The sequence below is a fragment of the Suricata suricatta genome, chromosome 10, assembly GCF_006229205.1.
Source record: "Suricata suricatta isolate VVHF042 chromosome 10, meerkat_22Aug2017_6uvM2_HiC, whole genome shotgun sequence".
In the NCBI taxonomy this organism is placed as follows: domain Eukaryota; kingdom Metazoa; phylum Chordata; class Mammalia; order Carnivora; family Herpestidae; genus Suricata; species Suricata suricatta.
Genome location: NC_043709.1, coordinates 54,575,595 through 54,603,419, shown reverse-complemented (window position 1 = coordinate 54,603,419; position 27,825 = coordinate 54,575,595). Strand labels below are relative to the sequence as shown.

The 27,825-nt window shown below is 41.5% G+C and overlaps 1 protein-coding gene across 1 annotated transcript in view; it reads right to left on the bottom strand.

The window, feature by feature from the left end:
• LRIG3 (leucine rich repeats and immunoglobulin like domains 3) overlaps nt 1-27,823 on the bottom strand; it is a gene marked incomplete at its 5' end in the record, with an annotated part of 48,154 nt that extends 20,331 nt beyond the window's left edge. The window contains 3 exons of the mRNA XM_029955459.1: nt 21,726-21,800; nt 21,991-22,062; nt 27,609-27,823. Coding sequence (XP_029811319.1) covers nt 21,726-21,800; nt 21,991-22,062; nt 27,609-27,823 — 362 coding nt within the window. The remainder of the gene's footprint in view (nt 1-21,725; nt 21,801-21,990; nt 22,063-27,608) is intronic.
• Between the last annotated feature and the right edge of the window lie 2 nt (nt 27,824-27,825).

Here is a 27,825-nt window from a genome sequence, read left to right as displayed (position 1 = left end):
TAGATCAGGAGGCCTGGACTTCTTAAAGCATCATTTGGCCAGGGAAAACAACATGTCAAGGTAAGAAGCATAGGACGGGACGAAAACAGTCTACCTACAGAAAAAGGTCTCTTCACAATCCAAGGAACAGTGAAACAATCTGAAGGCTCTAGGCAGAATTCTGTAGGTGAATGTCACATGCTGCCGTCTTTATACAGAGTCTACGGTTAAGCGTCATTTAATGAGAAAACCTAGGAAATATAGCTCATATGTGTATCTTTGTACCAATAACATTTCTATAATGGGCTCAGTTTATTAAGCTCTTTTGCATTATTATAACTCACAGGCCTCTCACCATCTGAGAAGGTCCCTGAGTTAGGAGCATGTTGCATGTATTTTCACAAAATCCTTCACTAGGTTCTGACACTGCACCTCTGCACTGCAGATTTTCTCTACCACACTGTGAGCTCCTCTAAAGTAGGGAGAGGTCTCTACCTCTCTGTCTTGGATTGTATATGAAATCCAATATGTTGAGAACATCTCACATGTCAAGCCAAGGCTAAGCACTATTCATATATTATGCCATTGAATCATAATACCATTTCTGTAGTATAGATATTACAGATAAGTGTAAAATTAGGAAACTAGAGCTTTTAACCTCATGAAGCCATATTGGTCCCAAAGCAAGGCTTATTTCATAGAATACAGTGTCAGATTTTGGCAATTAAATTCTTACATGGAGAGGCACATCCGGAAAGGGCCACTACTTCTCATCCTTGCAAATTTGTTTAGCTTCTGGTTTCAAACTCATGTGGGAATCAACACTGGCTCACAGAGCCATCACCATGCCAACACTCAGGATGCCCAGGAAACAGGGTCTCCCCAGTCTTGCCTGTACCCCAGGAAGATAACCCAGGGGTCTGCATGTATTTCTGCCATTCACCAGCATAGAAGACAGACTTTCTGAATGTGTGCCATTGTCAGGTGCTGAGTCCCCAACAAGAAAGGACAATAAGGGGAGAAAACAGGCTGGATGCTTTCTATTTAAACAACAAACAAAATTTCTCAGAATATTTTTAAAACCCTTCCATATATTACTTTTAAGGACTGCAGGGATTCATGTTTTGACCCAAGTTATCTGGGAATCTATGTTTTGAAATAATCCTATAAAGGGAACAGACATAGGTGATGTGTATCTAAGAGCTGAATTTGTCTGACAATAGTAAGGTTAAAAAATGGGGATTACCAGTCCTATTTACAAGTAAGAAATATCAAGCCCCTTAGACTCTCATAAAGTCTTACAGACTTTGTTTAGAGTCAAGTCAGCCATGACCTCTCATTTTGACCATTTCCCACATCTGGATTTGCCAGTGTTTAAACTCCTTGATCTAGTTGTGAGGTATAGGGTAATGCAAGCAAGACAATTAGTCAATTTCTAGTCCCGGAGATGGATTTAGTCCAAGAGAAAAGCCACAGGGCCTTAGGGTCAGGGTGTGTGGGTTAAACAAAACCACACTTTAGGGGACAAAAATGTTCTCTTAAACACATAACCCAAATGTTTGCATTACCAGGATGTCCTCCCACAAACAGCAGAATAACCCTGAAATGCCCCTCTGTCTCCACCTCCCTCCCCTGTCCCTACTCGCTACCTCCCATCAAACTCTGCATCTGGTTTTGGCCCCCAGGCTGTCTGACGCTGGTAGAGCTACACTTAACATTTCACAACACAAAGAAAATGCTCAGCTATAGATTTTTGCAATAAATGGAACAACCTGGCTTTTTGTGAGGAGGAGAGGGAGGCCTACAGGTGCCTATCGCGTTGGTCAAATACAGCTACGAGTTAGATAACAGGCCATACAATCTCGGGTTTATGTGTTCGTTTGTTTATTAAGTAATTATGAACAAGGTATTAAAACTGCCAATTACTTGAGTGACGAATAAAATTTTCCTTGCAGTTAAAGTATGCTCCAGCCAAAGCCAGCAATTTCCTGAACTGCACACTTCCTAAACTGCAGTGTGAAAGTGCTCAGTTACAGACAGGGCGCGCACAGTGCGCTCTCTGTCAGCCCTGCTTCCTCGCACAAAAATCCCTTACAACTGCCAGGATAATAGTCCCTGTATCACAGAATTTTAACGCTGTTCTCATGGAACTGAATTAAATCCAAATACCAGTTTCGTATTAGCTCTCAGACTAACTGAAAAATAACCACCTGATATGTACCAGTTTAAACAAAACAAACTTGCTTTATATCATGCAAAAGTTTTTTAAAAAGGAGACAGCTCCATTAAAAACTAGATTGAAAAACCTTTTTAATCACCCAAAACCCTCAAAATAAACATAATTCTAATAGGGTTGGTCACAAATAGCAGCTCCTAAAATACAAAGATTCAATTCAACTCCAGCTTTAATTAATTTTTCTCAAATATGGGTAAATGCCAAGATTGATGAACACACTGAAAGTGCTGCAGTAAATAGTTTTGGCTGTAGATGTGCAATGCTTTAACGAAAACAAAAGAGTGTGAATGCCTTTTTCCACAACTTGATGTGAAAATGCCATCTCTGCCTTGTTCCAAATTGGTAATATGTACGTCGTGTAAGTACTGGAAGGCATTTCAACCTTGTGCAAATCCACCTCAAAAGGACTGTGAACATTCTGGTCATCTGTGTCTGTTGACGGCACAAGGTGTTCCAAGGTCAAATCACTGCTGAGGTCAAGTATAATTAGTCCCTTGTGGACACACACAGGTCTGGGGGCTTGCGCTGTCGGAACACAGATGGTTCACTGAGGGTTCCAAGAAGCCACAGGAAAAACCGGAGTCCCGGGTATTTTAGCCTTGGCTTCTCAGGCCCAACCATACTGGTTTCGCTTTGTTGCTGATTTCCCTCTTCCAGCCCACTTTGCCTAATGCCTTTAGAATGCAGGGGCAAAGAGAGCTGACCATTTGCTTATGGGATGTGTGCTCCGAGTGCTGAAGATCTAACAAGGAACAGGATGGATATGGTCCCTGACTTCACTTCACAGAGCTTACATTCTGGAGGGGCTAACAGGCAGGCAGAGAAACCAGGCACCAGAGTGGTAACTGCTGTGACAAGACTGTAGTGGGAAAAGGACGAGCAGCCTCCTAAAGGGGAGGGAATGGTCAGCAGAGCCTCCTGGGCTAGCGTTCCAGGCAGAAGCAAGCAGGAGTGTGGCAGGGTTTCCCTTTGAGGAAATGAAAGAAAGCAAGGCTTGATGGCTGAAGTAGAGAGTTCCAGAGTGACAGCTGGGGAAAGACATATCCAAGAGTGAGGTAGCTGGGAGAAGAGGAGTATAGGTCAAGTGGGATCCTGCAAACCGCGGCCGGCATGGGGCCTTGATCTCAATCAGCTGGGGGAGGAGGGCAGACGACTTCAAACACAGGAGGACAGTCTCAGATGTGCGTTTTAGAAAGGCTGCTCTGGCAGTGGTGGGTGGAAACCCCAGTGGGGGACAGGCAAGGCCAGGTGCAGGACCACCAGGAGGTGCAGAGGACCAGTGATGGTGTGACAGGATAACAATGCCCTTCTGCCTAGCGATCTGCTTTGAGGGTGAAGCATTCACTCTTCACCTGGTTCCCTGGGGCACAGGCTGTGCTCTTCTCCTCCCCTGACATACAGGCCCAGGTTGCAGCTCTGCAGCCTCTGGACACCGGAACCCAATCCAGCACCGATCTCCACTACCACACGTGTTGTGCTGCTGACACGGACGGCCTTCTGAAGCACGGGGCACAGACTAGGATTGCATCCGGCTCTGGTGTGAGATGCTACTAACCAGAATAACCCTGTGCTGGCATTTTAATGTCTGTAATCAATGGGAAAATGGACAGATGTGTTATTCTCATCTATAAGAATGTCTGAATTTGTTCCGATTCTCTGAACACCTGGACTGAATGTAAACCAGACTAAATTATTAACAGTAAAATATAACTTACGAGGTTAGGGACATGGTCACTTGGTACAATGATTTACACCTTCTGACTCACTGCTATCTCCACAAAATATAAGAGTCTCAAAAGAATTCCATGGACTCTTAAGTGGATATATATGGTGTCAGTTTACATCCAGAGTCTGAAAGGAGAGTGGAATATTCTTTGTGAGGAACCAGAATATTAGGGTTTTTTTTTTTTTTCCTCCGCACTGGAATTCCTGAGCCAATTAAACTGCAGCTTCTTGGTGAATAAGAAATATCTGTCAATAGTTTCAACTGTCTCCTACATACTGCACAAGATAGGAGGCAGCTTAAAGCCTCACAACAATGTGTAAAGACCTGCAATCTTGGCTCTTCAGAGAAGGTTATAGGCATGTGGCAGTCCCCTTTTAGAGAAGGTGTACGCAGTGAAGTTTACTCTGAACTGTATTTTGTATGTTGAAATGCCCTCTCTTCTTAGAATGCATTACTCTAACCACATCACTTGTGTCCAGTTCAGTGATGGCAGCTAACAAATCCTGAATCTGTGGCCTTTCTATACAACCACAGGACAAGTGTATTAACCATACTGATGAGGACAAACACAGTTGGGGTCAGCCTGGCCCCCAAGGAAATACTGGTTCCTATGTATAACTTGCAAACAACCAGTTTAGCACCCATTTATTTAAAAACATTTTTTTAATGTTTATTTTTAAGAGAGACAGTGTGTGGGTCGGGGAGGCTCAGAGAAGGAGACACAGAATCTGAAGCAGCTCCAGGCTCTGCACTGTCAGCACAGAGTGTAATGCGGGGCTTGAACTCATGAACCGCGAGATCACGACCTGAGCTGAAGTTGGACGCTTAACAGACTGAGCCACCCAGGTGCCCCCTAGTACCCATTTATAAAAGAATTACAAGTTCTTAAAGAAAATGTTACATTTTACAAATACATTAAAGGTCACTTACACTTCCAACAATAACCTTCTTTCCTCAACAAAATGCTTCCTTGAAAACTACCTTGCCTGGACTAACACCCCATAATATTAGGCTTCTTTCAACTGAGAGACTTGGCAGGCAAAGGACCTCTCCCAAGCAGATAAAAATAAACTGTCTCTGCTCATCTTTCTTTCTAAAAAGATAATTAAGAAGTTTCATTAAAAGAACACATGTTCAGACTGGTCCACTGGTACTGTGGCATCAAAGAATAAAGCCAATTGAGGAAACTTTTGCAAGGAGAAAGATTCTTGATTAAGAACTAATGATACTAAGCAGCAAATGAACCACTGTAAGGAACAGAGTTCTTTCAGCTAAAAGCCAGATCAACATAAAATATAATTGTCTTTTGGATCAAGAACATAAATAAAGATGGCCATATTTTAATACAGAGGTTCTGCAAAAATCAGGGCCTTATGTGCCAATTATAATACATGTTAAAAATGAAAAAAAGAAATGGGGTCAAAAACCTGTTTTCACTACTTATATATATAAAACAACTTTCTTTGGTTCCCAAGTGTGAATTCAATTTAAGAATCTTTTTTTTTGTTTAAGTTTAGTTATTTGAGACAGAGATGGTGCAAGTGGGGGAGAGGCAGAGAGAGAGAGAGAGAGAGAGAGAGAGAGAGAGAATCCCAAGCAGGCTCCAGGCTGCCAGCACAGAGTCCAATGTGGGGCACGAACTCACAAATCATGAGATCATGACCTGAGCTGAAGCCAAGAGGCATACACTTAACCAACTGAGACATCCAGGCACCTGGTATGTCAATCCAATTTAGTCCTTTATGTAAACTGAAATTTCAGGGTGAAGCACCTAATGTTAAATGCCTAAGATACATATTAAACAATTATCTGAATCTGAAACAATTTAATTATGTACAAAAAACCCCTCTAATTTGTAAAATTTAACAATTTTCCCTACCTCTCTCGAGAGGCAGAGGCTCTCCATAAGAGAGTTTCGTACTCCAGACCACTGTTACGGTTTAGCTATGAGTCTGAGTTTCCCCTTAACTTGGGATTTACTTGTGAGTAGAGAGACTAATTCATCTTTGGTTCCCCAGAACTCAGGATTAGATGAATGGGTTTGAAACCTAAAGTGACCAGTGTTTCATCTAGAAATTCTAGGACAAGCTTTGGATTGGCTGGGAAGGATTTATCTTAACTATGGTTCAAGATGCATACGTACATCAGAAAATGGTATGATCATTACAGCTAGCAGCCAAAACAAGTAAAACTGCCATTCCATTCGCTACCCAACCTGTTAAAAGTAGGGTCTCCTTGAGGCAGCAACTGAAATCACAGTTCCCAAGCAAGGAGATTCTGATTCTCTTCCTGGTTCTGTTTTGGTTTACTACACTTTGTGGATCTTGATTTTCTCACCTGTCAACCAGAAGGGCACTGAATGGAATGCATGATCTCATCCACGTCTACAGAGCTGTGGTACTGGATTTGGATGGTGAGCTCTGCAGAACACCAGGTTTGCCACAGACGTCACAGAATCGTTATTAGAAAATGAAGCCTCTTACAGAACCTGGCCTCGCTTTTGGGGGATTCACCTCCTTCCCCTGTGGGGGAGTCATACTGCCTGGCTGCCCAGTCTTCACACTTGGTTCCTGTGTTCATTTTCCTGGGGCATATCCTCTACCAGCTTTCCATGGAACCATGCAGAGATGCTTCCATGAGCCCCCGTGCTTGGAGAAAACTTTCCAGGATTGACAGAATTAGAAGACAATCTCCCTTGGGATTTTGAAGATATTGTTTTACTCTATGTCCACAGTACTCATGGAAGCACTCACTGAGGAGCCAGAGGCCGTTCTGATTCTCCATGCCGGGGTTTCTCAGACTGGCAGGCCACAGAACTGGGGACGTGGCTTCTCTTCCAGCAGGTCTAGGTGGGACTGAGAATCTGCATTTCTGCCAACTTCCCCAGTGACGCTGCTGCTGGCAGCACACAAGGAGAAGAGCCTCTGTCAACCCTTACGGGTGAGCTGTTCCGCATGTCCCCCTCTCCTCAGGGCTTCCCTGTGCACTTGGCATACTGAAACCACACAGTAGTATCTCTAGCGTAGGGCTTCTTTCAATTGCCGGCACTCAGTAGGGCCTCTAAACCTAGTAATGTATTTGTCAGTTCTGGGAAGTTCTTTTGTATCTCTGATAATTTCCTCCCTTCTGTGTCCACAGATATCTCTGTGGAATTCCGATTAGACAGGTTTTATATTTTGGTCTGATATTCCTATTTTCTCATTTTTTCCTCTCCCTTTTTCCAACCCTTTGTCTTTCAGTTCTTCTTTTTGAAAGAGGTTTCAGCTTTTTTCCAAACTTGTGTTTTTTTTAAAGTGTCTGTTATATTTTTAATTTCTAAGACTTCCTTATTGTCCCAGTATTTCTTATTGTTATTTACTAATTATTTACCATTCTTTACTTGTTTTGGGGATATAACATCTTATCTTTCCACACATATCAGGTTGTTTTGAGGGTCCCTTTTCCTTCCACTGTCTCTGGTTCTCTTTTCCCATTTATTTCAGCCAGACACTGATCTTATTATTAGAAACTTCTACAAAAAGTCTGGCAATCACTGGGCTATCCATTTATACTTAACAAAAAACACTCAAGAGCTTACTGAGGGTGGGGCGCCTGAGTGGCTCAGTTGGTTAAGTGACTCCCTGATTTCAGTTCAGGTCATGATCTCATGACTCGTGAGACTGAGCCCCACACTGGGCTACATGTTGACGGTGTGCAGTGCCTGCTTCTGATTCTCTCTCTCCCTCTTTGCTTGCTCTCCCTCAAAATAAATTAAAAAAAAAAAAAAAAAAGCTTACTGAGGGCTGTGTGCAGCACAGACGTGTTGCCTGGTGATTCCCAACCACAGGTGGCAGGCAAGGGGCGACCTACTTCGTGATGGGATCCCCACATGTCTTACTGCTTCAGTCCCCCAATCTCCAGTCTGCTGGGTCCAAGCATGACTGCTAGCCTCTGGGAGAGCTAACAGGTAAACACGCTGAGGTGAGGGAGCTTCATCCTCAGATTAGTTTAATTTCCCTGATGCTGCTTCTCAATCCTCACCCCTTCTTTGCCCAGTTGGGCTTGTGTCCCAAATTCTAGAGACTCACTGTTACAATTCTCCAGAGGGTATCTTCCAGTCTTCTCCCAGTGTCAGTCAGTGGGCTTTGAGTTTGGGGGGGGAATCTGGAGGTCTCACTCCTTCTTATGAAAGTTTTAACCTTTCCCCCATTTTCAGTCCTACTCTGCACCCTAACCCTTATAGGCTTTGAATTTCTGAACTCAGAATGCTTCTGCAGGGAAAAAAAAAATGTGTTTATTTTCTCTCTTTTAAGTCAGTTACACTCTGTCCACTTGCATGCAAAATTTTTATGACATTTCTGATGTGGACTGTCTCTTTTCCTGTTTTATCTTTGTTCCTGACTGTGTGCATTTTTTTAGACCTTTACTTCCATTTTAAGGGAGTTTTAAGCAGGAACAGGGTGAAATGAATGTATTCAGTCCACCATGCTTAATAGTAAGTCTTCAACAGAAGTCTAATCAATGAAGAAAAATAGCTTTTCCCTAAAAACCAAAGTAAACCACAAAACTTTCCCTTAAAAAAGCTACTGTAATTTTTTGCCAAAAAGAAATCATCCAACTTAGATATGTATATTTTAATGAAAAATTAGCCTATATAAAGGATTTTCATTTAAGACGATGCTACAAAGCAGAAAACATGACTTCATTATTTTGAACCTCAAACTAATAAACAGTTCTCATACAGCAAATTCTGTACGAAAACATCAGGCTAAATTAATGTTATTGTATTTACTGATATGGTTCACAGATGAATGGACTAAGAACATCACAGACACCAAACATCTTAATTTAACCAAGGATGTAAACTGTCCTTGTAGCGTGCCGAACTGGCTCCGTTGGCAGAGCATGTGATTCTTGATCTTAGGGTCATGGGTTTGAACCCAACGTTCAGTCTAGAGTTCACTTAAATAAATAATTTAAAAATAAATTGCTCTTGTGAATAAGACACAGAAAATGTGGTGACGATGATCATATAGGCAATTGAGCTCACATCTCTTAACTTTTATTCACAGACTGACAAGAACCTTTAAAGGAAGCTGGTATATACAAAATCAAAATATGTAAATATGGTGGATTTCTATACACTATGAATGAAGGAGCATAAAGAGAAATTCTGAGAACAATCCCATTTATAAATGCACCAAAAATAATAAAAATACTTAGGAATAAACTTAATCAAAGAGGTGAAAGAGGTACACTCCAACACTGATGAAGGCAACTAAAGACAACTCAAAGAAATGTAAACACAGTCCAAGCTCACAGAATGGAAAACAAATATTGTTAAGATATCTATACCACTAAAAGCAATCTACAAGTTTAATACAATCTCTATCAAAACACCAACAGCATGTTTTATAGAACTAGAACAAATAATCCTAAAATTTGTATGGAACCCTGAATAGCCAAAGCAATCTTGAAAACCAAAACTGGAGATATTACAATCCCAGAATTCAAAATATGTTACAAAGCTATAGTAATCAAAACAGTATAGTACTGGTCCCCAAATACACACAGACCAAGGAAAAGAAAGCCCAGAAATAAAATCTCAGTTATTCGGGCAACTAATCTTTGATAAGTATATGCAACGGATAAAAGAGTCTCTGCAACAAATGGTGCCGGGCAAACTGGACAGCACCATGCAAGACACCGAGCAAAAAATAAATTCAAAACGTATGAGAGCCTAAATGTGAGGCCTTAAACCATAAAAATCCTAGAAGAGAGCACAGGAAGTTATTTCTCAGACACTGGCTATCGCACCATCTTCTAGATGTGCCTTCTGAGGCAAGGGAGCAACTGCAAAAATAAACTTACTGTATCTACATCAAAATAAAATCCTACATAGGGAAGGAGACAATAAACAAAACTAAAAAGTCAACCTACCAACTGGGAGAAGATATTTTCCAATGGCATATCCTATAAAGGGTTAGTATCTAAAACACTTAACAATTTCCACAATTTAACACCCAAGCCGTAAATAATCCGATTAGAAATGAGCAGAAGACATGAACAGACATCTCCTAAAGAAGACATCTAGATGGCCAGCACACATGAAAAGATGCTCAACATCACTCATTTTCAGGGAAATGCAAATCAAAACCACAAGGAGGTATCACCTCATACCTGGCTAAAAGCAAAAACACAAGAAACACCAAGTATTGGCAAGGATGTGGAGAAAAAGAAAGCCTCTTATACACTTGGTGGGAATGCAAACTGGTGCAACTACTCTGGAACTGTATGGAGGTTCTTAAAAAGTTAAAAATAGAACTACCCTAAATGCAGTAATTAATTGTACTACTGGATGTTTACCCAAAGGATATGAAAACACCCCTATGTTTATTGCTGTGTATTTACAATAGCCAAATTATGGAAGCAGCTCAGTGTCCACTGATAGATGAATGGATAAAGAAGACACATACAATGGAATATTACTCAGCTATAAAAAAGAATGACATTTTGCCATTTGCAACAACATGGAAGGAGCTAGAGAGTGTAACGCTAAGCGACATAAGCCAATCAGAGAAAGAAAAATACCACACGATTTCACTCATGTGTAGTATTTAAGAGGCAAAAGAAATAAGGCAGGAGTGGGGAGGGGAAGAGAGACAAACCAAAAAACAGACACTTAACTACAGAGTACAAATTAACAGTCACCAGAGGGGAAGTGAGTCGGGGGATGGGTGAAAGAGATAATGAGAGTTAAGAATACACTTATCTTGGTGAGCACTGAGGGATATGCGAACTGCTGAATCACTATATTATACACGTGAAGCTAACAAAACACTATGTTAACTACAGTGGGATCAAAATTAACAAAATGAAAAAGGGAGCTGCTGGTGGCTACAACTGGGTCTTGTCTGTGGCCCATCTGCTGTTAATGTCTGCAGGAGCATGGACAGGAGGTGGGAACGATTAAATGCAAGTATCATAGAATTAAACGTATACCTCATCTATTAGATGAATCATGATCCCACAACTCTCAAGGTACTAAAATGATGATCTAGAAGCAATTAGAGAAATCAAGTTGGCATAAGTGTTTTTGAATGTTTAATTAATCATTTTAAAAAGGTCTATGTAAAAACAATTCTCATGAAAACGACAAGAGCCCTGGGGGGCTTGGCTGATACACAATTCAATATGAGCCAATAATACAACATAGTCGCTAGCACAATCTTAAGCTTCATTAATGTCCAGGAATCTGGTCAAGAGGCATGGTCCCACCATATTTTGCGTTGGACTTACCTCAAATACCCTGTCTGTGTATATCTGACACTGTCATGGTTGATGACGTGTATATAGGACAACTCTAAGAGTCTAGGCCTGCACTGTCCCAGACAACAGCCACTGGCCATGTGTAGCTATTTTAAGTTTAAATTTTACGTAATGTAAAGTTAAAAATGGAACTCTTCAGGGCACTAGCCACGTTTCAAGCACTCAATATGTGTGTGTCTAGCAACTACCGCAGCAGACAGCACAGACGTAGAACATTCTCCGTCACTGCCGAAGTGCCGCTGAAGAGCACTGGTCTAGACCCCATATCATACAGGAAAGGGTAAAGGGAATTTGAGCCAGTAAAAGAGAAGGCTTTAAGGAAACCTTGTATTTTCAGATTGTAGGAGTTATTATGTAGAAAACAGAACAAAGTTCTTTTACCCAACACAGAGAATTAAGACAATAGGTAAAGGGAAGAGCTCAGCTTAACAAACAAAACGTCCTAGTAACTACAACTATTCACAATGGAATGGTTTGTTACCAAGATGTAAGACTTTGTCCCCAGGAGTGCTCTAAGGGAAGCTGGATAGCTCTTTATCCAGAGATGTCTCCATAGAGAAAATGGTCTTCCCATTCTAAGTTACTAGAATAGCATGCAGATACTCAAAACCAAGAAAAAATGGGTTGTGACCAGTTACACAAGCTACCAAACCATTCTTAATTCCCCTCATCCTTTAGTGGATACTTAAAAAGATGATGGTGAGGAACTGAAAGCAAAAAAGACAGAAGGAGGAGAAAAAGAGAATGAGGGATTTGTACAATTTACTACTTTCCTGAACCTGCAAACATCTATTCATCTTCAAAGAGTACTGCCTCTCTTCCTAGGCCAGTAACCTGTGCAGGATTATACAGCAATTAGTGACTAACTTCTAATAGCATCTTATTTTTTTTTTCTAAAAAAGATGTTCATTTTGATTCTATTCCAATGTTTGGGAATAAAAACATTTAACATCACTCACGCACGGTAAAACTGACAGTCCAAGAATGCACACCGTGTTTACCCTGTGTTGTAGGGTACCTCAACATTTCATTTTGCCTTCAATCTCATTCTAGAGTCTGTTCTATCTACTGGCTAAAGCTTCACAGGGAGGAAGGGAGACTTTCAGGCAGGTGATTTTATATTTATAATTGCCTCTCCTTTTATGTTTTGAATTTAGTACTTATGCAACTTTCATCCAAGGGAAGAAGTGGTGGTACTGGTTAGAGCCCTGTTTCATTGTTTTGGTCTCTCTATCCAACTAGAGCCTTGAACCTCTCATCTATGGAAGATGGCAGTGATGCCAAAATGAGGACAAGGAGGAGGAAAAGTAAGTAGGCCAGGAGAGAGACATGTTCACTCTTGCCACCCCATCATGAAAAGCAAATGGCTGGGACTTTACTGTCCTGTCTGTCTTGGTGGCATAAGCCTCACTCAGCACAGAAACGTCTCTGGCAGAAGTCACACTTAATACTTCAAAGTACCAATCAAAATAGGTAGCATGAAGTTGGGGGGAGATGAGAAAATGCTGCAGGTTCAGGTAAACATTGGTAATACAGGAGTTTTTGTGGCAAGCTATGCTGGGAGGTCAAGTTCAAGGGAGTGGGGAGTCACTTCTATGGGCTCCGAGAACCACCACTGAAGAAAGCTATCTGCTGGGGCACCATGTCAAATCTGAGAGTGTTGCTACCTTTAGTAATGAAAACCGTCTTCAGTGTGTATGGAGAGGCATGAACAGAAAGGCTAACCGAATAACGTCTTCTACAATTAATGGTATACAATATTAATTAGAACTGGACTAGCCATTTAGTCATTCATTCAACAACCATGCCCTGTCTACCAGGGGCCGGGCACTCATGCTAGGGCTACAACTGGGGTGAAAACACACATGCTCTCAGCTTTTATGAAGTTTCATGCTGGTGGGAGACATGGACATTAAAAAATCACAAATATACAATAACAAATGTGACTGCAGGTTATGATGGCATCATAGACACTGTAAATAACGGTGACAGGGAAAATGTTGTCCGGTGGAACCTACATCTGACTTAGCAAGAGTCAGGAGAAGGGTGAGTACTGTAGGCAGAGAGGAAAGTATGCAAAGGGAAGTGATGCAGGGCAAGCTGGCACACTCCTAGAAGTGAGAGTGGAGTCTGGAGAGGGCTCAGTGGGAGACCAGATCAGGCAAGAGCTCTGGATGTCTCCTGAAGGATTCTGCTCCTGCTGAAGAGGAGCGGGGAATTCCTGAAGGGTTTAAAGAGCCACGGCATGATCACAGATTTATGTTTGGAATCTAAACTGAGAATTCCAACACCCAGCAAACTTGCGTTGTGGAGACTGGTTTATGATTCATTGTAAAGATAAACGTAGAGTGTAACAAATACATCTCTATGTATAGTAAACTCTTCTGTGCAAATCACATAAAAACGTCTAAAAATCCAATAAAAGAATGCAACTTATCATATTAAGATGTTTATGTGTTTGCTTTGTAAGACTGGAGCTTTATGAGCTTAGTTCCATTAAACAGTAGAACGTCTGGCTTATTTGTACTCATGAAGGCTGCAGCCCTCTGATGCGATGTCCTTTAAATACGAAGACTCTAGTCCATTCATCTGCATCACTGGAGCAGTAGGGATGAGTTTTTCACTTAAGGTGATCAAACTCTATGGGCTTATCTATAGCCACAAACGGGTGAAGAGGAGAGATGGTTCACGTCCACTTAATCATAACAAAGCTTCCAGATTGCCCAGAAACTTAAAATTCTAATTTTGGCTAAAGCTTCTCCCTGTTTCCCTAATTAACATGACACACTGGTCGCCCCCTTTCAAATGCTGACTTATTTAGGTTTAGTTTAAAAACAACTACGTGAGCTTTACCACATAGTTACACAATTGCTTAGTTACATCACCACTTGACGTTGCATCATCATATGTGAAAACGTAAGTAATGCTTGTGTTCCCTTTATGCAGCTTTATCTCTGAGCTATAAACTAGTCAAATATCAACGTGCTTTAAAATCACAAATTGAATCTGAGGAATAAATCAACTCTGTGCCAGACAACCAAGCAATAGGCTCTTGAATCACCATCTCCCAAGATGATTTTATTAGTCTGATTTTTGAAATGTAACAAAAAATGCATGCTTATGGATGAAATTCCCACTCAATATGGGGCAGGCTTCAATATGTATATATCTGTATATATAGATCAATACTGCAGACCTGATTTTTTAAACTTTTTTTTTTGTTTGTTTATTTTTGAGAGAGAGAGAGACACACAGTGTGAGCATGGGAAAGGCAGAAAGAGAGGGAGACAGAATCTGAAGCAGGTTCCAGGCTCTGAGCTGTCAGCAGAAAGCCCGACGCAGGGCTTGAACCCACGAACCGTGAGATCATGACCTGAGCAGAAGCCGGAAGCTTAACCAACAGAGCCACTCAGGTGCCCCTGCAGACCTGGTTTCTAATCACTAGTTCAACTCCACTCTTTTCATCACACAGAAGTCAATGCTTATGTGATGCCAGTGTGGGAAAGAGAGATGTGGCCCTACCATACAGCAAGGCTAGAGCACAGGATAGTTCTAAGGATGGATGGATAGCAGGTATTTGGGAAGTCTTATCTGTTAATGATCAAAAGCACATTATTTATTTGTCTTCATGGCATTTGATTTTGAAAATGAACATGGTTTAATGACAACTTGAAAAAAAGCAGAGAAATTCTGTGTTTCAATGAACTGTAGTCGTTTATTCCCCTGCTTAACAAAAAAAGTCATTTCTTCCCCCAAAACACCTAAGTGCATCACTACCAACTTACCCACGTCTCCTTTCCTTCTCTAGACCTCACTCACCCTCACACTCCACACACACTGCAACTACAGCCCTCTTCCGCCTAGGGACAGCCCCAGGCACCTCTCCCTCATTCAGGGCGTCACCCTACCTGCAGAGGCCTTTGTCGTCTGTCTTCCCCTATTACTCCGTATTCAAAGCCCCCTGACGGCAGAGGCCGAGTCCTATTTTTCTTTGTTCCCTAGAACTGAGCACATAGTAGGTGGTGTTGTTGGGCACCCTGATGGTTCAAAATCCACCTACAGATACACAAGTCCTCAGGCTAGAAATGTTCAGTTAGTAATTGTAAGTGAGTGTCCACCAATTCTTTGAACTGTTTGAAGAGAACAAGTTTTCCAAACAAACCACTCTAAATGCAAATGCAAAGTTCTTCCTCCCCCCTCATCAACGTGGCCAGGGCGCTTCTCAATCCTGCCCCGCTCCGGTGAGGCCCTGGCTCGAGGATGCCATCTGGCCCCGCTGCCAGCGCCACCGCGGCACCTTTCAGAGCCAGCTCCTTCTGCTCACCGTGCCATGTGATCCTGCACCGGAACCACACGAGCCAGAGGGGCGGACATCTCACACTGGCTTTATAGATAAAGAAGAGGTAACGAAGTCCGCCTGAGGTCAGACGAGACAACGTGTGAGCTCCTGTCCCAGTTCAGGTCTCTCTGCTGTCATACAAGGGCCCATGGTTTCTCTCCTGACTCAGATAGTTAACGAGCGTCTGCTGCGTGCCATATTCGGGACTGGGCTGCCGAGGGACTGACAGCTCAGGAAGACAGGAGTCCTACCCTGGAACGAGGCATGTGACAAGTGCCATTGCAGACTCTGGGGGAGTTTTAAAACTGAAGGGAAAAGCTACCACTCTTCTCAGCAACATCAGCAGGTCATACGAGCTGTCAGCATCCCCGGCTGCCTGTGCCCATTCCCTGTAGACGGTAAGCCACGTTAGACCTCGGGAAAGGGTGTAAGCCCCATAGTTCCTCGCATCCCAGAGCGCCCCCCATATAGGGCACGTGAAGCAAGGGGCCCCATGTCACACCACTTCAGGCACACACCAGTGCACCAGGCAAAAACATCTATCAACAACACACCCTTGAAGATCCTTTAAAACGCCAGCAACGTGTTCCTATGTAGGCATATTCTCCTCCCCTGGGTCCCAGTGGGCCAGTTTTGCCTTAAGTGTTGGAACAGATCAATTTTGTTTTGTTACTGTCGTTCTTACTTTGAATTTTCAGTTCAGGACCTGATGAAGTAGTTCACATGTATGCTGGGCATAAAACCTGAAGACCAAAGTCGTCCGGGTGGGCTGAGATATTCGAACTGAGAAAGGCAAATAATGAAAGGGGGCTTTGTTTCCCACACACTTGCATCTCAAACACACTGCAGGGCTTGCGCTCACTGGCTAGAGTGGGAGGCTGGATCCTTTCACTACTTAAGTTACTTCTCTTCTTTCTTTTACTTATTACTATTGCTTTTGTTATGACTTATTACTTACCAAGCGCACATAGTTGAACACACGTTAAGTAAAACATAGGTATGCCTGATCTCCACTGTAAATTTTTAGCCACTGGTATAGACTAAGTTAACAGGAAGTCTGCCTGAATAATGCTAAGTGTATGTGGCTTTTCATAAATACTCCTTAATGTTTATACCTAATTGAGCACCAACTACATGCTATTCACTTGCATTAAGTGCTGGGGAAACCAAGAGCAGGCCCGCACAGGCTCCCTTTGGGAGAAAAATAAAGAGAAAATCATTTCATTATCATGTAGGAGTTGGACAGATAAGGCGAGATGGGCCTGGACAGAGTAGGGAAGGCTTATGGAGATGACCCTTCCCTTCCCTTCAAGCCATGATTCAAGTGTCACCTTCCCAGCAGACCTCTCCCTGCATCCCCATTTAAAACTGTAAGCCCCCTTTGGACGCTTGAGTGGGTCAGTCGGTTGAGCTTCTGACTTCAGCTCAGGTCACAATCTTACGTTCCCTGAGTTTGAGCCCCACATCCGGCTCTGTGCTGACAGCTCAGAGCCTGGAGCCTGCTTCAAATTCTGTGTCTCCCTCTCTCTCTGCCCCTCCGCTCATGCTCTGTCTCTCTCTAAAATAAGAAACACTAAAAAAAAAAGTAAAAAAAAAACCCCACAAAGCTGTAAACCCTCTCTTCTACTACATACCCCTCTTACTTCTTCTTTTTTCGTCCTAGCCCTCATCACTTTCTGACCACATCTTTTACTTTACTTATCTTTCTTCTACCACGAGAAGGTCAGCTCTGTGAGGTCAAGAGTGTTGTCTGTTTGTTTGTTCACTGCTGAATCTCAACCTGAAACAGTACCCAGCACATAGCAGGATTTCGTAAGTACTCTGAAGCCTTCCCTGAACACATTAACGGGCAACCACCGGGGCTCCTTGTCCTCGCTTTTCCTCGACAGTATTTATCAAGAAACTTAAGTCATCTTTAAAAAAATTGTTACTCTTTTCTTACCCCTCACTAGAATGGAAACTTCACAATAGTGAGTTGTCTGCTTTCTTCAGTGCTGTGTCCCCAGCACTTAAAACAGAGCCTGGTGCCGCATACTGATTCCACGAATTTCACTTGAGTGAATGATCATCATCATCATGATCACGACTCACATTCAGTCAGCACTCAGCATATGCTGATGGTTTTATCTGTATTCTTGGTTTAACAAAGTCCTTGGAACAATCCTAGGAGGTGGGCACTGTTATGATTCTCATTTTGTAGATGAGGAAACATAGATAGAAATTTGCCCAGCATCTCAAACCTAGCAAAGGGAAGAGCCAGCAAAGAATTCCAACCTAAGCTTTGCTTTAGTCACTGCTCTGCTGCTGTGACACAGTACTGGCATCGCTCTTGGGTACTATAGGGCTTCCCTGTCATCTGTCCCCTCTACACCCCCCTCTGGCCACCACCAGGACATCCTCCACACTAAAGACAAAATGACACTATGATGGGCCCAGCAGAAATGCTCTACCTTTGAGACAAGAAATAATGAGAAAAGGATATTAACTGGACTCTATATGTGGTTCCAGAAATACTTATGGAATATCTAATCAGAACCAACTAGGTAGATATATTCACTCGGATATTCCTGGGCCCCACCCGATCCCATTAATTCAGAATCTCTAGGGGTAGGGTCAGGAAATCTACATTTTTTAACAAGTACTCTGGGTATTCCTTTGACATTCAGGGACCTAAATCTTTTCAACTCTAACACAGAGGCAAGTACTTAATGTTGAGCAATGCTATATAAACCATCAGTGTCAAGGCCAAGACCTAACCAGCTTTATTTAATGACCAGTGAGAACTCTTGTTCAATAATAATGTTATATAACCATAATGTTATATAATTCAACAAAAATGCTCTAACTCAAACCTGCTCTTACTCAAGTCCTAATTTTCTTTTTTTTATGTTTATTTTTGAGAGAGAGACAAATGGAGAGCATAAAAGGGGTGGGGAGAGGGAGAGACAGAAACCAAAGCAGGCTCCAAGCTCTGAGCTGTCAGCACGGAGCCTAACATGGGGCTGGAACTCATGAACCATGACCTGAGCTAAAGTCAGATGCTCAACCGACTGAGCCACCCAGGTGCCCCTCAAGTCCTAACTTTCAAAGATGTCCAGTGTTTGAGCGGTTCACGCCACCTCACAGAAAGCCAAACTATCATGTCTGGTAAAATTAACTTAGGCCAGGTCAACAGTTTTATTTATTTTTTTAAGTTTATCTTGAGAAGAAAAGGGAGAGAAGGAGAAAGGGGGAGAGAGAGAGAGCACAAGCAGAGGAGGGGTAGAGAGAGGGAGAGAATCTCAAGCAGGCTCTGCATTGTCAGCAAAAAGCTGAAGTGGGGCTCGATCTCATGAACTGAGATCATGACATGAGCTGAAACCAAGATTTGCTTAACTGACTGAGCCACCAAGGCGCTCATCAGGCTAACGGTTTTAATATATGTTCATTCCAAACATTACTGTATTTCTTCCCTTAAAATATAGCATCCTGCCAAGGCTATAATACAGAAAAAGGAGGAAAAAAAAAATCCCACCAACCATAGCCTGCCCCTAGCATGTCAGTTGACTTCTGTGCTCATGCTGGGTGGGATTCAAAGGAAAGCAAGTCTGTTCAGGTCTTTTGCATTCTGACAGACTCCTAAAAAGGTCAGAGATAAGCTTTGTTAAAGGAAAGTTCAATGCTCACCTAACCACCATCCCAAGACCTTGGTATTTTACCAGGCTTCCCTGACAGTATCAGAAGTGGTCCCTGAATGAATTCATCGCTGGACATGGGTGCCATTTCCTCCTGGCTCCTGAAGATGAGAGAAGAGGAAGGTCACACCAGGTGGCCTTCTGCACCTCCAGCGAGGGAGGATCCCCACTGCACAGAGCAACAAAAATATGGAGAACCAACACAAAATCTTTTGCTCAGGACTCCCCACTGGTCTTTCCTTTCTTTTAACATGTTTCCAAGTGATTTAACTTATGCAAATGACTCCAAAAAACCTGTTTTCCTCTACAAATGTTATAAAAAAACAAACGCCTTGATCAAATAAAAGTCCAATAGTCCTGCGAGCTACTTTGATAGACATGGTGTTTAGCTGTGGTGCCCCAGCAAGTTTCCACATAGCAGGCTTCTAACCTGAGCCATGGGATGTGGTCCAACAATTTCTTTTGAAATTTCAGAAATTTAAGCACTGACTTGATCTGATGTACAAGTACTTCTATATAAAAAATAATGCTCTATCCTATACAACACAAGACAGAAATTAACGGTGCTTTGGAAACAAGGACTATGTACTGCAATATCCAAAGGGGCCTACAGAAGAAAACAACACATCTGTAAAAGAAAACAGCCAGAGAAATACATTTTTCAACATACTTTACAGGCATGAAAGCAGTTTTTCACTACCTATATTGACCCTTTGCTGATGCTATGTAATATAGATAATAAATAGGATCTCTCATTACATAAAATGAGCAAAATAATCCCTGGTCAAACATGCTGCAACACCTTAAGGGGAAAGAAAGAGAGAGTATTCAAGTTCAGCAAAAGTATTCAGCACCCACTAAAGTGAAACACGAATGAAAACAGGGAGGATGGTTCAAATTTCGAAGGTTTCTATCTTTCCAGAGTTCTTTTTCAGTTTTCAAATTATAAAGAAAAGCTTGAAAGTATAAGTAAAATCATTTGGGTTGTTTATTTCCAATAGAAGTTTCTAATTTCCTTATAAGTTCTTATGATTTCAACTCTATACTAAGCCAAAGAGAAGATTGTTTTCCCCACCCCACCCAGATTCCAAAACTCCACTGTGGACCCTCTCAACCATGAAGCACCCAATGACCCTCAGCTTAAGACTCTCTTGAACACGCTGACAGAATCTGCCAATACACAGGGCGAGAACAGCAGGGGGAAGAGACATTCCTGGGGATTTAGAAAGGCCCCACTGGTCCAAGGCGAATAGCTAAACCTGTTTAAGATACCAAAACCAGAACTCCATTTAGACACCAAATTCTTAAGCAATTGTGAAAGACAAAGAAAACAGGTATTATTGCTAGCATAAAAATGTTTTTTAAATTCAGTGTTTATTTGTCAAATACCGACTCCTTTTTCTTTCATTCCTTTCTGTTTCTGATCTTTGGAAAAACCACATCAGTATCAAATGTCACTTAGTTCTTATTCAAACAGAGGAGAGCAGACACAGCGGCTGCACTCGTGACTTAGGTGACCTGGGCCCTCAGTAAAACCCAAAGTCTATAAATCACCAGATGTAAGCAATTGGGTAGTGATCACTTTAATTAATTGAACAGCTTTCCTGAAATTTACTGTATAATTTCAACCTCACAACACCTTTCCTAGAAGCAAGCAACAATGGTGGGTTTTCCTAAGTTGTTTAAGGAAGGAAAACATTTTAAGCTCAATGGTTTAAATATATTTTTAAATTAGTCAAGACCAAGGTGGCAAGCTACTTAAATTTTAGAAATTAAATACTGTACATTCTACATCCTACCCTTAAGTGCCAAAAGTCAAAATTATGCCAAAAGCATGAATATAAACTTGTTATCTGTCCTAAAAACACAGGAAATTTAGCACAATTTTAATTTTATCTGAACACTCATCTTCGCAAAGTAACATGCGGTGGTATTTATAACTTCAATCACGTACTTAATTTTAACTGTATAAAGCTGGTATTTTGACTTAGTATCTCTGAACCTCGATTTCTACTACAGGCACCACACTTAAAGGAGACTACTCTAATGTCTTATTACCAACTCCCACTTCTCACAAAACAACTCTGGTCCCCCTCCACTAGGAACTATGTAATACCTAACCCACAGATCCCAGGCCAACCACTGAGTAATACCAGAATTAGTCCTAGTCTACAGGACATAATCAAACACATGTTTCTTCGAGGTGAAGGCAGCTGATCTGAATCCTGGAGACCAGGTCAACAGGGACGGCAACATGTAAAGTGTGCTATTACAACGATACTTAAAATTTGGGAGAGAAAAAAGCGGAAAACAAGTCAACCAATTAAAAAAATGTTTCTACATTACCTACAGAAGTATTCATATTTTGGGTGTAAGACCTTTAGTCCAGCCCATACGGAACTGCTACCACCCGCAGTCCTTGCTTGCAAACATACACACAAAATCCTGTTAACATTCACTTACAAGGAGAGAAGTGTAATATTTGCTGAGACTGGTCCTAGATTTGGAATGGTCTCCAATTCATTGTTGCTCAGTTTCCTTTAAGTGCCAAAAAAAAAAGGAAAGAAAAGAAAAAAAAGACAAAAAGAAGGCTGATTAGATAAACTTTAGAAAAATTAGAGCTACCTCCCAAGTTAAAAGTTTTAAATTTATTGTAAGCTAAATGTTCTTTACAGTTTAAGTGGTATGTTTTATTCAAACCTCAAAGAGAAAGTAAACTAAGACTCACACTTCTCGAAGGTTTTGAAGGTGGCTCATGGAATTTGCCTTGATTAAAGACAATCTGTTGTGACTCAAGTCCCTATGAAAAAACAAAAATAAAGTTTTAAGTAGTTAAAAAAAAATCACCAACAGTGCTTAATAAAGTGCAAGACAGAGCAGGTTTATGAAATATCTCTATCAACCCTAGTGGCAACATAAGTAATAACTGGTTCATCCTGTCCTCAAGCTAGATGGGAACCAAACTGCCAAAATCAAACACACCAATTCTCAGGACAAAATTAGTTTAGGAGGCTGGCAGATTCAAGTGCTCTGGGCCCACAGATTTTTAGGAGATGTTTTTTGGCACAGGGTGAACAGATCTTTTGTGAACCGGTTGTTTTGCTTCACCCTCCCTGTCCCCTGCCATCCCCTCACTTCTAACCTGATATGATGAAGTCATGGCCTGTGAAAAGTGGCTAATGAGGCAGGCTGCTGAAACTCAAACCTTTAAAAAAACCTTTTTATTATTATCATAAAATTAAGCATCAGTGTCCTTATTATAGTCAAACAAAACAGAAATTGCTTTTCACACATATTTGGGTCTCTGAGTTTAGGCACCAAATTATTTCAAGTACCACTGTGTGTGTGTGTTGATCGAGTAGGAAGTCACCTGACTTCTGCCTTTCCAAATTCCCCAAATCTCAGTATCTGATAACGTGCTGTAGAATTTAAACCACATAAACCACCTAAAAGGAGGCTGTATAGAAACCTATGATCAAATTTCTTTTCAATCATTAAATAAATCTGATTCTTATTCAAAGACTTAATCTAACTGAGTAGCAATGTCCATAAGACATCATTGTTTTTTAAAAAAGCAAAACAAAACTCCTACATATACAATATTCTAGGCCGGGCCATCATGTGAGCATTTAAGATTCCAGAAATCTGAAGAAAACCCAGTAACTATTTGCTGGCATTCCCTTATGTGTTAACATAATGAATGTGCGCCTTCCATGTAGAGTAGTGAAAAAGAAATGGCTGGAACAGCCAGTGAAAATCAGGCTTACAAACAGTATGGCTTACAGCCCTCCCACTGAAAGAGGCTTACCAACCCTTGCCAAATTAATTTTTTCGGTGTTTACAAATGGAAGATTTTTTAACTAACCAAAGTTTTAGGTCACCAAACCTGACTGGAGAAAAGCAGAAACTAAAAATAAAGGGCCAAAGAATCACATCCAGAGAAACACAGTGTAACCTAGCGCACATCTATGAAGTTAACAATTAGAAATCAGCGATCCTTTCAAGTCTTTGAATTTTTTTGTTTGGGGAATAAACCTGGATTTCTCTATTTCACCTAAAAAAAAAATCTGCAAAGGTTTTATTTGAAACATGTTTGCTTAAAGACCTACCAGACAGTAACAGACATGAGTAGATTTGTTCTGGTAGAGTTATAACATGAAAAAAATCTGGCACAGTCTTTAAACTATAAAAATCCTGCAATTACAACCAGTGCTGGGCAAGCTCACCACGCTGGAGCCAGACACTTTCCCTCACGGCCCAGCTCATGTCCGTCTGGAGTTCATCAAGGAGCCTGTGAGCCAAGCAACTCACGTTAGGAGCACAAAACCTGCGTGCTTTGAGCACCACAGACAGTCACGGATTTCCCACCGGGTTTCAAAACCAACCAGCGAAAAGAGTCCCTCACCTGGGAGGTAGCCTGAATCAACAGAGAGTCTCATTTGGATCCACTTAACTAAAGAACATTGAACCAGCATAAAACTGAGTCCCCGATTGTTTCCATTTTTAAAAGGAAAGGGGGAGTCCGTCTGGCATTTGCATTTAATACAGGTGGTTTTCTTTTAATTAGAAAAAACTAAACCCACACTCTTCACTGCGTTTTAAGGTTATTTCATAGGGCAATCCTGTGAGAAAAGAGAGCGAGTGTTGAACTTTTTTTTCAACCAGTAATGGGATGAGATCTCCAACAAAAGACCTTTAAAATGAGAAACTGCCTTCCAAGAACTGTGCACATGGTGGGGACCACTCATTTCTGATCCAGAAGCAGGAACTGGAAAACTTAAATATTTCAGTTATTGCAACACACTTCCATTCCTGAGTGTTGTGTACTATTAAAACCACAGTATATGTGGGAGAAAAAAATCACCTCTTAAGTGACTTTTACTGCTAAACACTTAAAGCCATGAAACTTCGAATGCATCTAAATTTAGATTTAATACAGTTTGTGTTTCAGAAGTGATTACTTTCCAGTTAAAGGATGTCACATTTGCCTCAATGTTCCTTATATTGTTTTTACGGCTACACCACATGAAAAACAAACACAAGTCAAACAATGTCGATATTTTCTTAAACCCATAAGAACATTCACGGAGAAATGCAGATTCTTCATGTTTAGGGTTCCATGAATGAACATCTTCCCCAGAAAACCTTTCTAAAAAACTCTGCAGAGTGATGTTAATAAATGTGAAAAGTGGTGAGGCAGGGGAGTGTTAACTATTTACTTAGAACTCAGCCGGCCAAATGCTTGAAAATTAAACTCTACATGGTTGAGAAAAGTCTTCCTGAACACTAGGAAATGAATAAATATATATGAAAATAATTCACTGACAACATTTCGTTCTGGCCATCATTTTGTTCCTTTTAGCATTTGGAAATCTGACTTCCAAGTCAAATTTTAAAATGCAAATCCAGCTCAGCTTCTTAATCAATCCCACTGGGGCCTGCAGAGCTGCTAATTCAGCAGAAATCTGGAAAGCTGAAAAACAAAAAGCCAGGCTGTAGCTGTTTTAAGACAGATCCAAAGTGACTCATAAATCAGCCTGCTATGTTCAAGTTTTCGTCTGGAAAATATAGAAAAACAGCTGTGAAAACCATAAGGCCCATTTCCCCCACTCCAGCCCCAATTGTGGTACCAAGCAGATGATTTCTAGCAGGAGGACGTGAAAGCCATCCCAGCAGAAAGTACCTTTCGGACTTTCGCCTTCAGCCCAGCTAACTCAAACATCTCTACGTGATAAGATAAATAATTCTGAAACTCCAGGGAAATTTTAATATGTGAAGCTCTCACTGGCAATTGAGTAACTTCACTCTCTTTTGGCTAAGGTAACATTCCAACAAGCACTCCTCATTGGGTTCAGAACTCTTTTGTAAGCGCAAACTCTAGATGAAAACTCAAGTCTGACTGTAAAGGCAGTTTGTAAGTAAAGGCTTCCAATAGTTACTATTTTAAAAGCCACTTTCAGTAAAGTACAAGTTACTGTTTGAAAAGAGAACTACAGTATTATTTTACAGCTCAAACTATTCAATTCTTCACACATGAGATTCTTAAGGCAATACATTACAACCAAATAAAAGTGAAAAAAATACACAGGCACATACATAGAGAGACTTTTTTTTTTTTTAACTTGCAAATTCAACAAATGACACAAAAGACAAAGTTTTCCTGAATGGTGCTCTCATAAATTAGTCCTAAGGCAAATGTTTACTATCTTAATTACCTGAGAAAAAGTTAAGATACAAGAAAGAATGATAAGTACTCTTCTATTTAGTTCTCCACTGAGTCCACCTAAATGCTTCTGTAATTATGTAAAATTTAAGAAACTGTGATCTTATGCCTCCCATTCCAAACACCAAGTAAGAGAAGTAAAGTCCACTTCCACGTGTTTTTCTGCTCCTTTCAAAGGTGGAGCTAGGAGACCTCTAGAGCTATAGGCACAAACAAAAGAAACATTTACAATAAAGGATTTAGACCACATGCTTTGGTGACGACTACAAAGTTGGTTAAAAGTCACACAAGTACAAGAATGACAGAGCTGTCCAATGAGTGATCACAGTGGGGCTTCTGACAACAGACCAAGTGCTTATTTATACAAGTGGAACTTATTTTCACATATATTTAAGGAATGTGGACTTGTATTGAGACCATTTACTGCTGGCGGAAATGTAATTAAAGATTGTGCTAACCAAATAAACTGTAATTTGTTTTTTAGTGTGCCACCAAATTATCTGCAAAACAAAATCCTAATTAGGTCAGCTACTTTGAAGACAACGTTTCAATAGATATCAAACCCCTTTTGATTTAACTCCACTTCTAATCAAGACCAGTACAGTTATTTTTTTTAAGACATCCAAACTCACACCAAAATATATACTGCACGCTGGCATGACCCAACAGACTACCTGACGATGAGAAACTGCTAATAAAGTTAAATTTGGTGAATGATTCAAGCATTTCTTAACACACCCCAGGAAGGACTATTTGTTTTCTTTTTCTCATCTCTCTATTATTCATACATGTTCACCTCCAGTCATTCAAATGTTCAGTTCCATATGTTGTCAATAGAGCCATTCACATTTCATGAATAAGGCAGCATGACCTCCACAAGGAGCAATTGGACAGAATTAGCCACAACTAATTGAAAGTCTTCCTGCTTCAGGTTAAAGCCCTGATCTCCTTTCAATTGTTAAAAGAAAAAAAAAAAAAAACCCACACACAACTATTAAGACATCCATGATAAAAGATTAAATAATCTAAAATTTTAATTCTACTTTTCTGTTAAAGGTATATTAATACAATATGCTTTTGAGGCCAACAGTCCCACAATCCACATATGAAGATTTTGATTAGCACAGTGATTTAAAAATACAATTTCTTAACCTACCAGACTAAACTTTCTACTACTATTATTAGGATGAACGTAGAACTTGCATTGCAATTCTCCCAGGCCCAAATCTAAAAATTAGGGATGGACTGTGTTTCAATTTTTTTAGACAACTTTTTTTTTTTTTAAAGAAACACAAGTTTTGATTGTTTACATTTTACACAATCCGCCAATTTTTAACACAAGAGGAGGGCCGGGAGTGAATAAGGAGATGACATTTTAAAGGAATCAGCCTTTCCAACTAAACTACATTTTCTTCCTTGTTCTTCCACGCAGTTGGCAGGGATTTCAGGTTTTCAGACTTCACAGCTAGCTTCCAAGAACTTGCATAACCGCGTTCAGTCCTCTCCTAAAACTGTTTGCTGAGAAGCTACAGAAATCACGCCCTTCGTTCTGAAAACGGGTTCCTGCCTTTCCATATCTATTGATCAGTCTCGCCAACTTCTTACTGGAACCAGGATGTGTTACAATTTGGTAAAGGATTTCTGGAATTTCTTGGAGCGAAATTAAGCACAGGGGAAAGAACAAAAGGATGTCTACTATAGCCTGGCCGGTGACGGAACTCTGTGGAGGGGGACTGCCTGAATAAAAGGAGTGCATTCAATTACTGGTTAGGAACAGTAAAGGGGGCCAGAACCAGTTAGAAACTGCAGTGGAGCCACAGGATGACAGACACTCAGGGAGAACTGCGAACTCCAGTACCCAGCAGACTGCCACCTCTCGCGTCCCGTCCCGCCCTTGAAAGGGCGCCCAGTGGCATCCCCTTGGCAGGCTCAAGGCTCGGGACGTAGGCTCTGCCCCCCGGAGCTGTCTGTAGCTCCCCTCCCTCGCCCACCTGCTTGGGGTAGAGAGACTGAGGCCTCGACGGCTCCTTTTCCACCCCCACTCTCCGCCTCTCGAGGCCCGGGCCAGAAGCAACTGCCCCAGAAGAGACAACCGCGCGCCTAGCGCCCTCGAGAATACTTACAGCCGAGCGACCCACGGCGGCAGCGACTCGGGAAGGCGCACCAGCCGCTGGCGACTGCAGTCCAGAAGGTCCCCGAGGCAGCGGCAGGGAGCGGGACACCGGCGCTCGGCGGCGACCCCGGAAGGCTGCCCCAGTGGCCCCGGGCCGCCACGACCGCTGCCCTCGGCCGGGCCCAGCCGCCCCAGCACCGCGCACAGCAGCAGTCCCAGCGCCACCG